This window comes from Phasianus colchicus, chromosome 23 (genome assembly GCF_987193195.1).
Source record: "Phasianus colchicus chromosome 23, bPhaCol1.hap1.1, whole genome shotgun sequence".
NCBI classification, from domain to species: Eukaryota; Metazoa; Chordata; class Aves; order Galliformes; family Phasianidae; genus Phasianus; species Phasianus colchicus.
This window is the reverse complement of record NC_143458.1, coordinates 3838746-3851638: the sequence shown is the minus strand read 5'-3', so window position 1 is coordinate 3851638 and position 12893 is coordinate 3838746. Positions and strand designations below refer to the sequence as shown.

The 12893-nt window shown below is 44.1% G+C and overlaps 1 protein-coding gene across 7 annotated transcripts in view; it reads left to right on the top strand.

Annotated features, from left to right (window-relative positions):
• Positions 1–12272, top strand: part of LOC116233104 (uncharacterized) — a 224884-nt gene extending 212612 nt beyond the window's left edge. For 3 of the 7 annotated variants that reach the window (XR_016459558.1, XM_090123446.1, XM_090123448.1), the window contains 2 exons: positions 162–239; positions 846–10127. Coding sequence is in view for 2 of the 7 variants with exons in the window: in XM_090123446.1 (XP_089979572.1) it covers positions 162–210 (49 nt within the window). In the remaining 5 variants the exon portion in view is untranslated. Of the gene's footprint in view, positions 1–40 lie in introns of all 7 variants that reach the window. The other 4 variants (XR_004167891.2, XR_016459560.1, XR_016459559.1 and 1 more) reach the window with 2 other exon arrangements.
• Positions 12273–12893: the final 621 nt, after the last annotated feature.

Sequence of the window (12893 nt, the reverse complement as noted above, 5' to 3'; positions counted from 1 at the left end):
GAGTGTGTTTGTGCATGACGTGACTCTGTTCTGCCTGCAGGACCATGTGCTCTCTGCCCCATTGCCTCGAGTGCACGTGCTGCAGGGTGAAGGCCTTTGGAAAGCTGGGGATTCTCATTGCACGTGGGCTCCTACCTAAAAGCTTTCCTGGTTTTGCACAGATGCCGAACCCTTGCAGCTCCTGTTCTTGGTCTGAATTTTGGGTGCTGAGAACTCTGGAAAAGCCGAATGCTATAAAGGTAGGTATGGCAGTCTGAAGTGTAGGAATAGAAATTTAGGCAATCAATTTAGTAGATAACCTTTGGACAGATGGTGAAAGTTTAACATCTCTGTTGCTGGATGTGGAGCAAGAGTTGCACATAACTCAGTTAAAGCAGTATTCCAATAAAAGAAAATTGTGTGTATTAATTGCATGCTTACCAGGGTGCGCAGGTTGAAGTGTTTTATTTTAAGAGCCTACACAAGAAGTGGGGGAACTTTTGAAAGCATCAAAATAGCAAAATAATTTTCCACGTGCTGACTGCTTCATTTTATAGGGAATAATCTGCAGGAAGAGAAGACGCAGCAAGTAAAAAATGTGGATACACTCTAAGCAACAATTGCTCTGACTGATTCTGTGCACAGGCTGCACTTGGAGCTCCCAGGCAGCCTGCTCTGTGGCCTAATTCCCCACCAGTTGCCCACCCAATAAAACTTCATTAATGTTAGTTACACCAGCAAGAAAACTTGGAAACTTTGGGGGAAGGAGGGGAGGTTTCTTGCTGGCAACTTTGCTCCCCAGTTCTCTTCGAGGACTTATTAGAAAAAATTCTAAAGCAGTTTAATATCTGTCTCTGTCATTGTAGGAAGAAATGCTGTCAGATAGCAGAGAGCTGGAGCTGGGGGAATTTTCTGGATCGGTTCGTGAAGCGAAAGGATTCTTTCTCTTTAAAAATAGAATGACAATAGCACCCCGGCCCAGTAATGACTTCTCTGAAAGTTAAAACAACTCTGAGGCAGTTGCTCTGCTTCCACCGGGCTGCCAGCATGGAAACGAGACCACTTCTTGCGGGATGGGGGTATGTGTTTATTGCACTGCTGTCTGCACACAAAAACTGCTCTTTCTTAACTGGCTGCACCGTTAGCGATACGCCGCTGGTGCTGGCCATGACTCTTTCAGTGCTGTGTAACCATCAGTGAAGTAGGAGAAACAAAAACAAAACCAACAAACCCGCTGATCTCCTGCTTTCTTTTATTTATTTTAAAGTTGGTTTTGTTTTACTGAGGTTTTGAAGGGAACTGTAGCAACAGTGCTAATGGTGTAGCAAAGCCAAGAGGCGGCTCTTCCCCCCTGGGGGAAGCGGCGTTGAGGTGCTGAGGGGCACGAAGGCTGCTGCCTGCTAACAGCTCTGACATTTCATTTGCAGAAATGCTTTTCCTCTTTTAAAACAAAAACAAAACCAACAAACCAAAGCCCAAAGCCAAACCTAACAAATTGCAGAAGAGACCCATGCCTGTTGCCACAAACCCGTAGATCCGAACTTGTGGTCATATTCCACACAAGCTTGTATCTATAGGTATGTGTCTGTCTGGCAAGTGCACAAAGTGTTGTGTTTCTGCATTTACACTGATGATGTTCGATTCTGCTGTTTGTGTCTTTCGTCTAATGCCTTCTTCCCTCCTCCTTTTTTTTCTTTTTAAGAAATGTAAAATCAGAGCTGCAAATCTCGCTCTGCAATTACCGTATCGGTTTCCAGCTTGGGTTAGGTGTTAAAATACGTTCATACCAACTAACAACTCATTTGTGCCTGAGCGAAATGGGACGGGGGAGGTCTGTGACATCAGCCTGAAGAAATGAAATCTCAGCTACGTTACACGTGGGTCTGGCTGCGGGGCATGGGCAGGGGTGGCTCCGAGGTTGTTGGGAGCAGAGAAAGCTGTTTCATTTATAAAGTGATGGGGATCCGTTCTTCGCTCAGTGACGATTTGTTTGTGGGAGCAAGAGGTGCTTCTGTTCTGTTCTTTATTTTGGGTAACTTCAGTCCCTGTGTACAGTGCAGCCGTGCAGCTCAGTGCCACAGCCTCCCGTTGGCTCTCCAACTCCTTTCTCCCTCTAAAATCAGCTCAGTGTAGAAGCCAGGTTCTCTTAATTTTGTGGTATTTATTTCGTTTCAAATGGTTTTTAAAGTAGAGCAGGGGAAAAACCCATGTAAGCAGGCAGTATGAAACCTGCTGGGCAAAACTGACATTTCTAAGTGGAACAATTACTTTTGAAGAAGTTTTTTTCAACCCCAACATACAGATCCTATGTGAAAATAATTAGAATGTGAACTCAAAATAAAGTCTGACTGTTTCTTTCCAGTGTTAATTTCACCAAAGATTTGGTCTGTATTTCCACTTTTAAATTTCTCTGTTTTTGAACTTGGCTGGTTTGACACACACTGCTGCGGTCCAAAAATGGGTTTTTTTTTTTTTTTTTTTTTTTTTTTCCTCCCTTGCTGAATTTCCAGGGTTTTCTATGTGTTTTCTACTTATTGTAGATGCATAAAACAATGGCAGAGAGCTAACAGAACTGCAGTCTAACTGCTTTTGTTTCTCCGTGTGGATTGAAACTAGCAAGAGGTGACCAAGAAGGATGCAGGATGCTCTTCCAGGCAAAGCTGTTACAAAGCCACAGTGAAGCCTTGCTGTGATTTACTGCCCTGAACATGCACCTGGAGTCCAGATCTCCCCTGGGCATTGGTTGCCATCACCTGTGAAGTTGCTGGAAGCTCCCAGTGCTCAAAAAGTGCTTCCTGACTCCTCCTTCCCCTCTGCTAGTGGACGTTGTATCTGCTGTGGTGGAACAAATAGGGTTTCTCCTGCAGTAGATGCAGGATGAGATTGCATGTTGTGACAGTGAGGTTCGTTTTTTCTAGAGAAGCTGTTATGGTTTTGCTGTTTTTCTTTTGTTTTTAAATGCTGTGAATATTCAGTGTATTAGATTCCTGTGTTTGTGGCTATCAGGGAAGCCTTGGCTGATTCAGTCTGACCTCTGAAGAGGAGTGATTTGGACAAGTGCAGTTCCCAGTATAATGTGTGTTTGTGCATGGTGGTCTCTTCCCTGTAAAGCCATGTGGAGACATCAGGCATCTGGCAATGTGCTGAGAGAAACCTGGAATTTGTCGCTGAGCGTTTTGGAGTCTGCCACTTCAGGTGCCGTTGTGTTGGGAGTGCCAAAAATCCATGGCAAGGGAACTGGGCTCGTGTGTCACAAAATGAGATACCACCCTTGGGCTTGTGGGGAATTTGAAAGCATACTTTTGGATTAGAAGAATCAGTATTTGAGTCAAAGGAGAGGGAAGAGTGCAAGACTACTTTGGGTACGGTATTTTAGTGCAGTTCCTCACCATGCTGGGCTCTGCTGATCAATATCCAGCTTTCTTCTTTTGGAGAGAGACTTGACCTCACCATGGCTGGATGCTTAGAAAGCAAACATGAGCGATGTGCCATCAGCTGCTTGCCTGTGCTGCTGGGCTCCCTTCTGGTGCTCAGCTTGCTTTCTGGTCGCTGCTGGTTTTCTGCTGCTTGGCAAAGGACAAGGGCAGCTGTGCCCCTGCATGGGGATGCAGCAGCTCAGCCCAGTGTGAGCTGGAGATGCTCCATAGTCTGGGGGACAAGTGGACATGGTACAGAGCACACCCACAACACGTCACTAATTTTTTAATTTATTTTAGTTAATTTTCTTTGCTAGGCTCCTGCCAGCCTTTTTTAGCCGTAGCCTCTGTTACTCTCCCCAGCCCCTTTGTTTTTCAGCTCAGCCTTTTGAAAAGAGCTGTATTGTGTTTTTGGCGTTAATTTGTATGTCTTTTCCATTGGTTGTATTTCACTGCACTTCATTAAGTTTTAGAGTGAAACTCGAGTCTGACAAAATGATGGGAAGAACCTTGAAATGTGTCTTCCCTCTAGGATGGAAGAAACTAATTGGAGGCTGCGGTGCTTCTACCTGGATGTTTCTCGTGAATATTTTCCCTCGCTTAGTTGATGAGGAGCTCACATTTATGCAGCAGCTTTGATCTGAGTGCCAGACAGAGTGCACAGAGATCTCTTCATCTGTCACCGAGGCACAGTGGCTGCATCCCATTGCGCCGGCGTGCTGCAGGGTCACCGTGGGCAGGGAGTGCTGGATGCTTTGCCCAGTTTGATGTTGCAGGGAATAGAAAGAAAGACAAGGCAGCTACTGGAGCTGGAAACAAACCAGAGCCCTTCATGCAGAATGTACCAGGAGGGCCTTTGGGACGTGAAAAAAATCACAATATCCTCTCAGCAATTGGTACCTTGATCAGCGCGGTGCATTCTCTAGCTATAAGCTGTCATTGCTTTTGCACCTCCCAGGAAAAAATGCCTCCAGTGGAACTGACCTGGCTATGTGTGCATCTAGGGAAGCTCTGCTAACAGTAGTTGTTGCTCCGTTTCTCCAGTTAGTGCAGAGGCAAAAGTTCTTGCCTGAAGAAAAAAAGCAAACCTTTACCAAAGCGAGCTCCTCTTGTTCTTCAGATTTGGTAAATCATGGTTTTCTCCCTCAAAATAACAAGACTGCTTCTCCTTTCTGTTAATGGCACCTTTCACTGAAAGGCCATTTGCAGACAGGTGTGTTGCACAGCATCCGCTGGGGTGCAAGAATGATTTCACTTGCGTGCTCCCCCTTTTCCCAGTCTCATCTGGTGCAGAGCACAGCGAGCGGTGTCAGCAGAGAGGAGCACACAATAGCATTCGGGTAATTAGGATAACCATATGCAGTGGCAAATGGGAATCATGATAAGCAGAATGTGATTGTGTACCCTGGAATTTGAACCTTATCCAAACAGTCTTATTCAGATGATCAAATCTCGTCGAACTCCTAAAAGGCAGATAAATTACTATTTCAGTAATCTGAATTTTTTTTTTTTATTTAAATTAGTTCTTTGTTTATTTGTTTTTTAATCAGTGAGGGAGAAAATAGGGAGAGATGTTCTTAGACGTGGGTGTTTGGGACTAAGACCCCCATCCTTGAGCCAGGCAGTCTTCATCATGTAGGAGCTTCAGCCCCAGTGATCTGAAGGAGGAACGTCCTTGCAAAACCAGCATTGGCTCTGGGACCTCCTCATGCTATGCAGAGTCTCCAACAAGAACGTTCAACCTGGGCTCTCTGAGCTTCCCACCTTCCCATAAAGCAGTATGGTCTGCTCAGCCATAGAACAGACCTGGGCCTGTGGGTTTTGGGGATTATTTAGAGTCATCAGCCATGCAGCTTGCCTACCAGCATCACTGAGCCACTCCTGGGCCCAGCTACTGACACAAAGCTCTCCGTGCTTCAGCAGTAAGAGCTTGGCTACCCTTCCCCTAGAAACTACCAGATCCTGAAATGTGATATTGAGTAAATCTTCAGATTGCTGTAACCCTTGCTAAAAATTCAAGCACGGACCATTTTTGTAATGTGTTGAAAAGTTTTGGGTCGCTTTCATAATACTGTAGCTGCTCTGGATGTCAGCTGAGCCCAGATGAGATTTCTTACTTTAATTTGCAGACTCTGAAAGTCCCAGCCCAGCTCAGCCCACCTGCCAGGCTTCTAGGAGTAAACCTGAGCTGGAGTAAATCTTCAAACCTCTTGAGGTTCCTCAACTCGAGTCCTAATAGTGAAACTGCATCAAACAAAGCTCGATGGGTGAGCTGATCAGATGGAACCACGTCAGCATTTCCATTGTCAAATCTCATCTGCCTGAGGTTTTTGAAAGCCCTCTGTTGAACAGATCACTCCGAGCTGAAGTTTAGCAAACAAGATTTCTGACCTCAAACCGGAACAATATCATTTGTGGGTTTGGGTATTTATTTTTTTTTCTCCATGACTTCAGGAAATGTGTTTGCTTCAGGAGTATTTTCTGCTTTCCACCTCCTCCTTGGCAAGCCCTGCTGTTGCCTGCCTGGGATCTGAACGTGAAGGTGGGCTCTTCTTTCTTCTGTATCCTTCACGATCAAAAAGGCTCAGAGCCAAATCTCAGCTGATGATCTTGCAGCTGATCATAACAAAACAGAATTCTGCTTCCTCGAGCTCATCTGTCCTGAAGTTCCATTCATTGCTGTCTCAATTCTGTATGGTCAATAGGAGTGATCTGCGAATGCAGACACGCTGTGGTATAGTTTAGGAGTAGCAATATGTGGGGCACTGCTTTTTGTGTCATTGTTTTTGGGGGGGTATTTTACCCTCTGAAGAGCTGTTTTTCTATGGAATGTGCTGCTTTGCATTGCAGAATGTTTTAAAAGAATGGAATATTCCATTAAATCCTTGAAAAGCAGCGCTGGATTAGAATTCAGCCAACATTCTTGGGAAACCAAATGTAAAGTTTGGCTTCGTCCAACACAGAGTAAGGAAGGCAGGTTTCTGTGTTCTGCTGTCACCTGAAGTCCTTGGGGGGAACAGGAGGTAAAATGAGCACAGCTCTGCATTCCTTCCCCATCCAGGCTCCACCTGCACCTCCATCTGATGTTGCCTGGGGTCCATGGGCTGCTGTTCACTCTGAAGATGTATTAACTTACGTAGGAATGTGTGGCTCTGCATTGCAATGCAATGCTCCCCACAACTATATTTAATAGAGACTTTTATAACATTGATACGTATCATAATTGAACATTGTCATTAGATTACATATTCACCCTAATTACATAATTACGTATGATTGTGCTAATTGAGGAAAGACATAATTGACTAAAATCACCCAAAAACAAACACGGGGAGTCACGCCACCAAAAGGCAGTGCTATAATAGACAGCAGTGCTGGAGATCTCTCCTGTTCTCCTCCCAGAAGAGCAACGTTCCTGGTTCATAGGCAATTACCAAACAGACAGATGTAGTGAAGGTGCTGGGTGATGGTAATTAGGTGACTTCTGTTTTAATATTTGATCTCAGCTCCTCAGCTCAGCTCCTCGTGTCAGTAGTAGCAGCAGATACTCTAATTGATGGCATGACTAGCTGCGTGATGCTTCTTTTCTGCTTGAAATGACTGTTCCTCCAGGGTGCAAATACACTTTCATCCATCCTGGCTTCATCTGAGCTTGAAATGGTGGGAACAGAATATCTCATTCTGAGACCAGGCTCTCAGTGATGGCAAATCTCGCCCTGATAATCTGTTCAGCAGCTGCAGGGGTGTCTAAAAATTGGCCAGAAGGGTGAGTATGGGACAGGAACTGCTTCAGTGTTTAAAAATACTTTATCTTAAAGTCTCTGTTTTTGTTGTTTTTGGTTTTTTCTTTAAAGCAGCTCTGAAGCAAGCATAGGTCACATACAGGTCCACAGAAAGGCTTGTTTATTCCTATCGCATTGTTTTGAAGGGGCTTTGGGTATATGGGAGCTGGTGTAAAGGGATGTATAGGAACTGGGACACGAATATTGTCTCGGTGAGAGCCCTGCCCCATGCTGGGATGCTGCCCCAGCACCTTGGGGTGGGAGGAAGCCCAGCGGGGTGCAGCTCCCAGCTCCCTGCAGTGCTGGGGAGGCAGCGAGAACGCTCCTTGAGTGAGTGCCAGCACAGAGCTGACAGCTCAGGGCTCGGGAAACGTGGCAATGAGGAGGAAGCTGAAGTTGTGATGGAAGGGAGGCAGGGAGAGGTGGCGAGTCAGGAGCAAAGCAGTCACGGTGGCATTTGCCAACCTGCGAAAAATTTAGGCTATTTAGGCTCAAGGTGAGAATATTGCTCATGAAGTATTTTCTCTTATGTCTGTGAAAGGACCTTTGCTGAGCTGAGGATGTGACTGAAACAAGCCAGTTTTTCTTCCCTTTCTATTTTGGAGTGAATTCTTGGAGGGTGTTTTGCTCAGCACTGTTTGTAACTGCCTGGTCTGCAAGGTGTCCCATCACAGTGCTGACGTTAGCAGTGATCTCCTTCATTAGAATGATTAGATGCTGATAACCATTCTTTAAATGTTTTGAATTGCATTGTTTCTGATGTTTGTAGCAAAGTTGAGATGCAGGGAAGTACTTCACAGATAAACTGTAGAGAACACGTGTAGCCTATCCTCGTGATGCTGAAATGGTTTAGCTTGTAAACAAGCTCTGTCAGCTGCAGAATGTGAAATGGGACTTTTGAAGAAGTCAGGAGAGGCAACACACCTCCTGTGTCACATAACTGAGTGGGATGTGGGGCCTCCTGCCACCATACATGAGGTTCATTGGGTTCCATAGAGCTACACGGGTTACATCTCTGGATGCTCAATGCACAAAAGGGTGGAATTGTGTCAAGGAAGGATTCAGGGTGCTTTTGGACAGCAGTAAAGCTGCTGGTCTGGAGCGGGGCTGGAGAACTGTGGTGTCCTGATCCAACTGTGTGTCTGGATCGTTGTTCTGAGAAATAGAGTGCTCAACAGTGACTGTCCTGCTATGGTGCCATACTGTGCCATTAACTGAGATACTGTGCCATATCCACAGAGCCTGTCAGTTCAAAATAAACGTTCCTGAATACGCAGTTATTAGAAATTCCACTAATGCTATTAACAGCAGAGCGCATTTAAACCTTGCAGAAATACTGTTTTTCTTTCCAATTTTCTTCCACTGTTGCAAGCTGAATTCCAGCACGTGCCTTCTAGACAGGCTTTGAATGCAGAGGTAGGGCACTGGCTTCTTCATAATCAGCAACGCTACTTTATCCGAGGAAAATAGGAGCAACCAAGATGCCATCTATTCAGCACAGCTCAGCACTCATTCATGAGCTCTGATTCCAATGTAATCCCCTTCCAGCACAGAGCCGCTGTGCCTGAGGATGCATTCACCTGAGAGCAGGATCTCAGGACTGATTCAGTTCCACTGTTTGCACTGGCATATTTTAAGATGCTAATCCCTGTTTGTAAGCTGTAATAAATAGGCAGCATACTGCTTTAAGCACTAGCTTGGTGGGTAATGGGAATGAGTCACAAAGATAACATCCTGGTTGTTTGACTGTGAACTAATACAAGTGAAAAATGTAATGAGTTCCTTGTTAAGGGAACACTGTCTTATTCTGACTGCTGAGACAGGCTCAGTATTGCTTATCTAAAAGCATTAATCTGAGCAAGGAATCGATGCAAGGGTAAAATTTACTTAAATGTTTCAACCCGCTTTTGCAGTTCTCCCAATCCCACTTCTGCAATCATCCTTTAAATGCTCAGGAGCCAAGATGGATGTTCCAGAGTCGATGCTATACGTGTTCAAAAAGGAAAAGACGTGTTAGGACAAACTTCACCCTAAACCTTTCTGAGAGCTTTAGGAAATGTATGTGTATGTTCTGTGCTGTAGTCCAGATGCATCTGCTACAGAGGAGGAAAAAAGCCTTATTTTTCTGGCCAGGAGCAAAATTCCTTCTTGCGTGAAAAGCGTCCACGATCTGGTTTATACCTAGCAGCAATAACCATGGCTTACCGTGTCTTACGTTGCGTTTGGTTTGGTGCCTTTTCACCAACACAACATTTATTACTTCCAAATTAGAGCACTGAGAGCGTTGAGGACTTTTTTTTTTTTTTTATCATTACTATTTTTTTAATTGAACCCCTGACATAATGTCGGCTGTGAAGTGGTGGGTGGCTTTCAGCATTTTTGACTGCATGCATCCAGGTTGAGGTAGTAGGTTGTATAGTTTAGAATTACACCAAGGGAGATAACTGTACAACCTCCTAGCTTTCCTTGGGTCTTGCACAAAGCGGCGTGATGAGCGACCATAATTCCTCAGCAGTGTTTGCTCTGGACACATGGAACAGGAAAGAGCAGGTAAGATGAGCTGGAAAAACTTTTCTTTTGCCTCTCCAGAACTTCACAGATGTTCGTTCTCTCAGCACTTTCTTTTTTTCTTTTTTTTTAACCTATTGGTACCATATTATCGAATATTTAGCAAATTCAGTGGACTAGTAATGCTTGTCTTCCTTTATTAGCATTCGAGCAGCTCCATGTGTTACATTCCTAAAAAGCACCATGACAACACATCAGTGTTATTGCCTTCATGGTCAGCAAGCAGAAGTCTCCAAAGGTAACAAGGAAAACGTCCTGCACTGTGTCTGTTACTGAGATGTGCAAGTGGGTTTCCCCTGGCGTTAGCTGGTGACTGGTTGGGTTAGTTCTGCCCCAGGAGCTGAGCGAGGCCGTGCCAGCAGCAGAGTGAGAGCTGGCACTCCTTGCCTCTCAGAAAGGTAGGAGGCTGGCACTGATGCTTCCAGATAAAACCTGTAAGGGTTTGTGTGAAAGTACCTAAATCTACACAGTCCCCAGGAGAGCTGTTCTTAGGGAATCTCCATTAATGATTACAGTTAGCTAAAATGGTGGTTTCCAAGTTTTTTTTTTTTCCTAGGCTTTTACAATTAAAGTAGGCGTTTCAAAGACTGATGCTTCTGGTCATATCTTGTAAAGGTGGTTTGCTTCTCCATCGTATCAGTTTCATTTAGGACTGCTGCTGTGTGTATGCTTTAGGCTGCTTTATTTCTCAGCCCCATAAATCTTGTTGGAAGTGCACATTTTCAGCTGATGTAAATCCACAAACTGTGCTGACCCACATCCAGCACAGAGTTAGTGGACACCATCTGCAATGGTCGATTCTTTACCTGCTTGGTACTTCTCTAGGAAAAACATTACATATTCATGGTAACGATTCCCAAATAAGAACAGCTTGCTTTCCTTTTTGGTGGCAGCATTGTAGACCTGCTTTGTACAAGTCTGAGGGTACTTTGTGAGGTTGGAAGATGATGACTGTGTGTACTAACACACGTACTTGTGGCTATCAAACTTAATGCCAGATGGATGTGTAAATCAAATAATCTATCTGCTCCAAAGAACAAGAGGTAACAATGAAGAAGGAGGATGGTCAGTGGTACAGTGGAGTTAACAATAACCATAATTCAGTGTGCATATTTTTCTTCTGAACAAAGCAGCATTCCAGCTTTCCCCCTGATGAGAGGAATGTATTGTCAATTAATTAGACTTCCATCATATGTCCTCGGATGCCCTTCTATCATATGCCTTCCATATGTCCTTATGTCATATGCCTTCCATATGCCCTCTATGTAATTAAGCTTCCATCATATGGCTTCTATCATATGCCATTTAAGTAGATTTCCAGGAGAATGTGGCAGTGTTACAATTATGGACCTTTTGCAATGAGTAAAGGAGCAGCTCATGAGCTGTAGATTAGAAGAGGAGGAAGCAAAAGGAAGGTGTCTAGCCCTGAACGGTTCCTTTAATTGCCAGTCTTGTTTCTCCCTGCTTGCACAACGAACAGACAGAAGTGTCCTAATTTCCTTCTCTTCCATTGCTGTTCCATTCCTAGTTTTTATTCAGTTATTCCTGTGAACAGTAGGAGAGATAGTAACTGTTTTTCAGAGAACATTTCCACTGGAATGTAAAATGAAAAAGAAACAATCCACCCCCTAGAAAATTGTTTGTCCTTTGATAATGGAATCTAAACTTTGATCTGATTTTTGTCCTTTTAAGTCTGACGTACGAAGGGAAGTGCTAGAAATATCATGGTGGGAGAAGTAATGAAAATGAGATGGTGCACTTTGTTGGAGCACGCATCCCTATTCTCTATTATGGGCAATGAGTGTAAATAGTGTTGTGCATTTCTTGGCATGGTGATTGCTTGGTGCTAGATAGTGTAGAAGAATATGTAGTGAAATGGATTCCAAATTTACTGTGGCTGACTAAGACCCAAAATAGGCTCTGCTGCCTGTATACCTCATGAAGAAAACCACAAGCATCCCAGGAGCAATAAGGTCTTGGAATGGTTTCCAATGAAAAGGCAGCTAATGTGCTCACTTGGTTCATGTACATCTCTGTATCCGTGCCCTCTTCTTTCCCAAATACTTCTGAGTCCGTATTCTGTCAAATTTGATAGAGCAGCAGTGACTCCTGAGACAGCTGTGCTCCAGCAGGCCGTACAGAATTTGCAACCATGCATCCCGTGTAGTTGGGAGGATGGCTGGAAGGATGAAGAGAAGGTAAAATGCCATGAGATGCTCTGAAGTGACAGAACTGTAAGCTGGGGAGCAGTTTGTAGTACGTGTAGGTTTATCTGGAGCAAGTGGTTGGAATGAGAACAGTTTGGACAGATTCCCAATGACTGGTAGCCAACCCCTGAAGACACTGTGACTTCACTGCTATTTTATGTACTTTAAGCAGATTAAGCTGATATTTACCAAAAAATTGTCCTATATTTTGCTAGGTAGACATACTGCTAGTCACTACTAGTAATGTAGGTTCCTCAAAGGTAGGTAATGGGTCTTACTTTGGTTCTAGGTCACTAGGGAAGTTATTCTGAAAACTACCTGCTGTGGTCCTGCAGTATCATTATTAGGATTTGCTGATGTCACAGTTGTAAACTGCTTACTGAGGAATGTGTTGGAGCCTCTTATGGCTCAGCCATATCTCTTTCGACACCACTAATTTATTTAAAGAATAATTAATAAGGTGTTGTATTCTACAGTAATTTCTTGGTTTGCTGGGCAGCAAGGTATTACTTGAAACAGCACATTCTTGCAAATTCTCTTTTGCTTCTGTGTTTTCACATGGCTGTGATGGCTGTGAAAGGTGCCAGCCAACAGTGATGAAGAAGGAAGAACTTTGCTTATCCACAAATAATGGGATTTGATTGCATGCAGCCCCACAAGCATCTTCTGAGCTGCCTCACAGCTGTCCTTCGATGGGCCAACCTGTGGCAGTGAGAAATCTGGGCAGGGCTGTCTCCTGGGCCTTGAATGCTCATCCTTTAGAAAGGAAACTGAAATTCAAAAACTTTCACTGTTGGAGGGATCTTTTTTTTCCCTTTCTTTCTTTTTTCTTCTTTTTTTTTTTTTTTCCTTAAACAATGCTTTTCATCTGCTTCCACACCCAGCTGAAACTATGCTGCAACACTTCTGCTCCTAAATCAGATGCATTAAGTACAGTCAAA